General features: G+C 40.8%; 1 protein-coding gene across 4 annotated transcripts in view; it reads right to left on the reverse strand.

Annotated features, from left to right (window-relative positions):
• The window catches only part of LOC114152892 (glutamate receptor 1-like), a 143931-nt gene extending 141110 nt beyond the window's left edge, over positions 1–2821 (reverse strand). Inside the window, exon 1 of one of the 4 annotated variants that reach the window (XM_028031025.1) lies at positions 2406–2807. In XM_028031025.1, coding sequence (XP_027886826.1) covers positions 2406–2502 — 97 coding nt within the window. In that variant the 5' untranslated portion in view covers positions 2503–2807. Of the gene's footprint in view, positions 1–2405 lie in introns of all 4 variants that reach the window. The other 3 variants (XM_028031024.1, XM_028031026.1, XM_028031027.1) reach the window with 3 other exon arrangements.
• Between the last annotated feature and the right edge of the window lie 4446 nt (positions 2822–7267).

A 7267-nucleotide genomic window follows, 5' to 3' on the forward strand; every position in this document is an offset into this window, starting at 1 on the left:
CCTGATCCTGAACGTTGACAAGACGAAGGAGATGATTGTCGACTTCAGGAAGAACCGGCCCAGCCACGCTCCACTGCTCATCAACAGCTCGGCTGTGGAGGTGGTCAGCAGCACCAAATTCCTGGGGGTGCACATCACTAACGACCTCACCTGGACTGTGAACACCACGTCTCTGGCCAAGAGGGCACAGAAACGTTTGTATTTCCTGCGGAGGATGAGAAGAGCCCACCTGCCCCCGCCCATCCTCAAGACATTCTACAGAAGCACCATAGAAAGCATTCTGACCAACTGCCTCTCTGTGTGGTGTGGAAGCTGCAGCGCCTCCGACTGGAAGAACGTGAGGAGAGTGGTGCGGACAGCAGAAAGGATCATCGGGGCCCCCCTTCCCTCCATCCAGGACATTTCATCCCAGCGCTGCGTGTCCCGAGGCCGAAACATCATCAGTGACCCCTCACACCCCCACCATGGACTGTTCTCCCTGCTGCCCTCTGGAAAGAGGTTCCGCAGCATCCGGTGCAGGACCACCAGGTTCCGAAACAGCTTTTTCCCACTTGCCATCAGACTGCTGAACTCTTAACTGGACTGCACTTAAAATCTGGTCTCCACTTTATACCTTGCACATGTACAGAGCTAAATAACTTATATTTTACTGTCATTCCTGCACTTTATATTCTATATTTATATTTATATTCATATTTTATACTGTATTTTATTTTATTCTGGAGTAACCTCACAACATTGAAAGCTCAAAACACTGTCCTGAGCCGTATGCAACGAAATTTCGTTCTGTATACACCCTGTGCATGCAAAATGACAATAAAGTCAGTCTAAGTCTAAGTCTAAGTAATCTAAGCTACACTTTTTAGATTGTCTGTCAGATGCTCTGGTAACTGCCTGACATCCCTGGGGTTTCACACATGATGTCACTACTCTGTTGGATTATTCTTCAGCTCTGTCAACCATTCACATGTCCATCTCCAATTTCTATGCGGACAAAATCACAACGAAATTTCTCAGTATTCCACTGTCTGCTTATGTTTTCATTTCAGTGAAGTTGTATTGTACAACTTTACATCAAATGTAATCTAAGGCAGATTAATGGAATATTTAATAATTTCTATTTATATATGACTTCATTACAGTTGAGTCAAATAAAAATGTGTTTATTATAAAAGGATTTCTAGAAATGGGCTGCACAGTAGTGCAATTGGTAGCACTGTTGCCTTGCAGCAAGAAGGTCCTGGGTTCGATTCCCAGCCCAGGGTCTTTCTGCATGGAGTTTGCATGTTCTCCTTGTGCAATCATGGGTTCTCTCTGGTTAAGCCGGCTTCCTCCCACAGTCCAAAAACATGACTGTCTCTCTAAATTCTCCTTAGGTGTGAGTGTGTGTGTGTGCATGGTTGTTTGTCCTGTCTGTCTCTGTGTTGCCCTGTGACGGATTAGCGACCTGTCCGGGGTGAACCCAGCCTCTCACCCGGAACGTTAGCTGGAAAGGCACCAGCACCCCTCCTGAACCCACTAGGGATAACGATGTTAGAAAATGGATGGATCTCTAGAAACGATGCCATTAAACACAAAATACTACAAAGAAACAATAATAATTATAAAATTGATACCAATTACAGTTTTCCTTATTTAACATATATTTTCACACATTGACATACATTTATGTATGATTAATCTTAGTTTATGGTAGTGGATCACAGTTTGCTGCTGATTATATTTTGAAGAAACAACTTCAGCAATAATGTTCGTCAACAGCAGATTGTTTGTAACGGAATGCAGTAAAAATAACTTTGCTTGTAATAAGGTAAATGGTATTCTACTGCTAATTTGCGGTTCTATTCTTTACTACTGCAAAACTAAAGTAATCCCGCCTGATTCCGTCTGTCTGTCCACAACTGTGACTCTGTCCATGATGCTGAGTCTTAGCTCAGTACCACTAAGAATAGGCTACTCTTAGTTCCTGAAAGGTAAAGAGACCCTGATTATTAGTCATAACTAAACATAATCTTTGATCAATGTCAGTAGTTGTAACGCTGGCTCCTAACTGTGAAAAACAGAAAAAATATTATTTTAAATTGAAAAACATCTGAGACGATGCTTTAAATTTTGGAAATGTTACCCTGCTTGTTGCAAGTCAATGAGCGTAAAATTCTTCAAACCACAAACTAAATAATGAATAATTCTCTGAAAGTCACGAGAGCAACACTGAGCGCTAAAGCTGTCTGAGCTAATTTTGCTTTATAATGTAAGATAATAAGGTTGCATAAGTTGCAATGCATCTAATAATGACAACGGGGATATTTTTGTGTCAAACGAGAGGCAGGAGAAAATTTAAATTCTCTTTTAAAATGAAGAGTAGTATAAGAGACCTGAGATAGATAGAATTAGCTGCGACTCACCTATGTTTATGTTACTTGGGAAACTTGTGCCGCTGCAAATCCCAGTTAGCAGCAGCAGCAGCAGCAGCGAGGGGACCGGAAAGCTCTGCAGACGCATGTTTCCTGCAGCAGCAGCAGCACCGACAGGGGAACCGGAGCAACCTGCGTAATCCCATTCACGCCGTGGCCGGCAGGGATCCACCGCAGCCCGGCCACATGCGCTCTCCGCTCCAACCGCTTTTATTTCTCTGGCTTATTAACATCCATACAGTTTGAGCGCAGTTCTCTGCTGCCGCGTCGGCTCTGAGTCTCTTACTGCTTGATGTGTATCCTCACCTCCTCTCTTTCTCTACCATCTCTCCTCCCCTTCCCCTTCCCCGTCTCTCTCTCTCTGAGAACATCATGAATTTTCTGCCTTCTTTGATCCAGATATTTCACCTCAAGTCAAACACGCTCCTGAACAAACCAACCCAGCACCATTTTTCACAGAATCCGCATAGACACCCTGACAATACCCTTTGTTCTAAATAGATTATTTTGAAATTTGTTGCAGAAATTGTTTACTAAGCAGCGTCTGAAGGGCAGATGTGTCCAATTTTCCTGACAACAATCTATCTATCTATCTATCTATAAAGCTTTTATATCTTGTCATTTTGATAATTATGGATTCCAGATAAAAAACCCAAAATTCAGTATGTCAAAAATTTAAGATGAAAAAAGTTACATTTTGGAAACTTTGGTGTCACATTCCATCATGTACTTTACTCAAAACAACATTCACAAATGTTTCTGATGCCCAGAAGACAGATCTATGTGGTCTTTAAAAATGACTGCAAAAGGTCATTGCTAAAGAAGGTGGTTGTTCACAGAGTTCTGTATCTAAGCATATAAATAGAAAGTTGGGTGGAAGCAAAACGTTTGACAGGGGAAAGTGCCTTGAGAGGAATCAAAATCAAAGAATCAAAGTCTCCTTTTCAGATAATGTAAAGTTTTCATCTCATTTGGAAATTAAGAGTGTAGAAGCTCAATTTGACTCTCATCCACACACAATGACACCTGGACTTGTTATTCTGACATGCTCATTGACATAGAAATGTACTTTGGCTACAAATTCCAGTTAATGTTCTGCAAATGTTCAGGATAATTTAAGTAGTGCACCAAAGCAAGAGAGAAAAACTGTAAGAAATCACCTTTCATGTAATGAAGTACATTCATCGGCCACTTTATTAGGTACACCTGTCCAACTGCTCTTTAACACTAATGTTGAATCAGCCAATTAAATGGCAGCAACTCAATGCATTTAGGCATGTAGACATGGCCAAGACGATCTGCTTCAGTTCAAACTGAGCATCATGTCAACGCCACAGCCTACCTGAGTATTGTTGCTGACCATGTCCATCCCTTTATGACCACAGTGTACCTATCTTCTTATGGCTACTTCCAGCAGGAAGTAGCCATAAGAAGACGTCACACGGTTTATGATGTGGATAAACCGTGTGACGCTTTATCCACATCATAAAGCGTGAATCATCTCAGATCTGTTGAACACGACAATGAGTTCACTGAACTCGAATGGCCTCCACAGTCACCAGATCTCAATCCAATAGAGAACCTTTGGGATGTGGTGGAACGGGAGATTCACATCAAGGATGTGCAGCCGACAAATCTGCACAACTGCGTGAGGCTATCATGTCGACAAGGACCAGACTCACTGAGGAATGTTTCCAGTACCTTACTGAAACTGTGCTGTCCTCGCCCTGAGATTTCCAGTTTTCAGCAGCTAGACAGCCAGACAACGACGCTCCAATAACCAAACTTGTTTCTTTTCTACTTGTTTATTGAAGAGTGGCCTCTGACCACCGCCATCACTTTGGCCATCGTAAACTGAAACATACAAAACTGAGTATTAGCCAACGAACATTGCAAATTAGCTATTCTAGCTGCTAGCTAAAAATAAAAACTTTTCCTAACTGACTCCAGCATACAATTATTTACACCAGTTACATAAAACAAAGAGACAATTATTGCTTTTACAATTAACCAACACTTACGAACAAATCTTGTCTGAAATACAACGTATTAGGATGATAATCAGCTTAACGTGAGCTGTTCGGTGACGCGTTCCACCATCTTGGATTTATATTCTTTTTTAGCGTCATCAAAACAAAACAAAATATCCACCAGGGGGCGTTCTAGTGCGGTTTTCAACCTTGCTGGTCCAGCTTAACTTACAAAAGGCAGCACAGAAACTATGCCACAAAGTACTAGCAAGGTGTACCTAATAATGTGGCAAATGAGTGTATATTGCAAACTTTTATCAAATTTAAAACAAACAACAAAAACAAGCAATACCAAAGGAATTATACTAAATAATAATTCTGTATTTTATTTTTTTTTGTAACATTCAGTGGTGGATTTTTTTTAACCTTCACAATTTTACTTTAACAATTATTTGAAAATTATAGTGCTACACTTTTAACTATTGAGATGATCATCCTTTTCATCTGCTAGATCAGGGTCTGCAGCCTATATCTGTGGAGACGCTTTGCCTTACTTAATATATCAAATGATGAAATATTGTCCTGTTTTTTTGTTTCATTCTTTTTTAAGTATCTCCATGAAAAAACACCGACTATCCCGGCCCCCATTGTAAATTTGGTCTACAACCAGCCTCCAAACCTAACTCCTTATTTCTATAAATATTTTGGAAATACTCTTTAAAATACCAGAATTTGCACATAACTTTATATTTTTTGCTGTGTGAAAACAAACTTTGAATATTAAATCGGGTGTGTTTGTATTTTTTACACTTGCTTAATAAAAGTAATTTATTGGACTGTTCTTTTCTACTTTTACTCAATATGTTGAACATTGGAGTAACATTTTGAGGTACCTTAACCCTCTATGTATTAACGATTGCTCGATGAACTTTTTTCACTTTTTTTTAAACAAGAAACTGCCATAAAATAATGTCCATCACTGCAGCGGCCAGCCCACCCCATGAGAGTAGGATGACACGGGCCTTATTTTTATTTCTGAAAGGTGGCAACCCTACCCATGTCACCAGATGGGCAGTGTACTAACTAAAGCACTCCAAAAACAAATTTTTACCAAAAGGTGATTAAATGAACATGAATAATAAAACTACATCCTGTAGAACAATACATGCTCTTTTGGTTTCCTTTTTTTGTTTTAAGTTTTATGAACAAATGCAAAGCCATTACCACAATGCACCTTTAAGATTCTTCCAAGTCAGTTCATCTCAATATTGACTCAAAATCCCATCTTCTAGCACACTACCAATTACTGTGTCAGTATCCTAGTGCAGCTGTCAAATTTGTTCTTAGAAAACAAATTTTGTGTGCTCTTTGTCTGAAAGGCAGAGATACGATTAATAGGTTTACTGTTATATAAGACAAACAGATTTTAAACTCCAGTCCAGCGGTCCCCAACCTTTTTAGTCGCGCGGACCAGTCAGCCCTTCGCAATTTTGCTGCGGACCGCGGGGGTGTGTGGGTGGGTTGCGCGTGGTAACTATCGAGACCGATGTGCGGGTGGGGGGGGGCGCAGTACTCCGATGTTGTTTTGTTACTCATTCTGCTGCAAGTTGCCTCAATTTTGCCGCGCAAGACGTAACCGATAAAATCCGGTTTAGGATATTCAAAATAAAACATCCGGAAGTAGTTCATTATTTCTTGCGCGGCCCGGTACCAATTGGTCCGCGGACCGGCCAGTCTAGTCCATGCATTCTCAGCAGGGGCGCAACTCCATATTTTTGAGGTGGATGCGAACATATCTTCGGCGCCCCCCCATATATCGAATGATGACTGAGGCCTGCTCTTGCTTTGAAATATCAGGTGTGCAGTCCAGTTCCACTGCAAAGTACTTAGAGGACTTGATCTTGGCAGATATTTTACTCAAAACACACTCTGATATTGAATCTAAAAATTCATTCTGAGTGCACCATGTCAGATATCCAGTGGTTTGTTTGGAGGCAGCCTTTCTAAGAGGCTCTGCCAGTGTTACATCATATCGCGCTATGAGCTCAAGGATTCCCAGAAAATTTCCATTTTTAGGATTTCCTAACTGAGAACTTTTCCCCCTTAGTGGCAAGTTTCTCTCTGCAAGGAAAAGTATGCAGTCGATAACTCTAGTCAACACACTTCTCCAGTGTGCTTTTTCAGCTGCCATGGTTTTCTGCAGTTCACTATCAATAGTTTTACCTAGGCGTAAGTGAGATGCCATTTCTTTCCACGTCAGATAAGCATTTATGTGAGAACTACTGGTTTCATGGTGCTTCCGTGTTTTTGAAAGACATCGCCAGTTATTATACCCCTCCACAAGGCATGTGTCAAGAACTTTAGCTTCACCAAAAAGCTTACATGCAAAACAATAGACTCTGTTAGTATTTTTAGAATACAGTAACCAATCTCGTTCAACTTTCTCTCCATTAGACAGTAAACGAAAACAGTATGCTTTGGAAAAACACCTCTTATTCTTCTCTGATCTTGGATATGGACCATCAGAAACTTTCTGTGGGCCATTTACAACCATGCACTGCCTAAATGTGTCCCCCATTTTGTGTGGTAAAGGCCACTCCTTGTTGGATAACAGTTACTGATTGGACATTACATCTGATCTGACTTATCAGATACATCACAACACCACTGTAGTGGTATTGAATAAAACATTTAAAATCAAGTGTCCCCCTGCCAAAAAGGTTGGTAAAATAGGTCACCAACCTTTTTGAGTTTAAGGGCTTTAGTGACTCTGATGACTAATTTGAATCCATAATATATATGAGTGAAAAAATGCACCCAGGAGGGCTAAGTGTTGGACATTAGCTGGGCACTGCCGCCACAGCAGCTTTAGCTTTCCTGTGT

The sequence above is a fragment of the Xiphophorus couchianus genome, chromosome 11, assembly GCF_001444195.1.
Source record: "Xiphophorus couchianus chromosome 11, X_couchianus-1.0, whole genome shotgun sequence".
Classification (NCBI taxonomy): domain Eukaryota; kingdom Metazoa; phylum Chordata; class Actinopteri; order Cyprinodontiformes; family Poeciliidae; genus Xiphophorus; species Xiphophorus couchianus.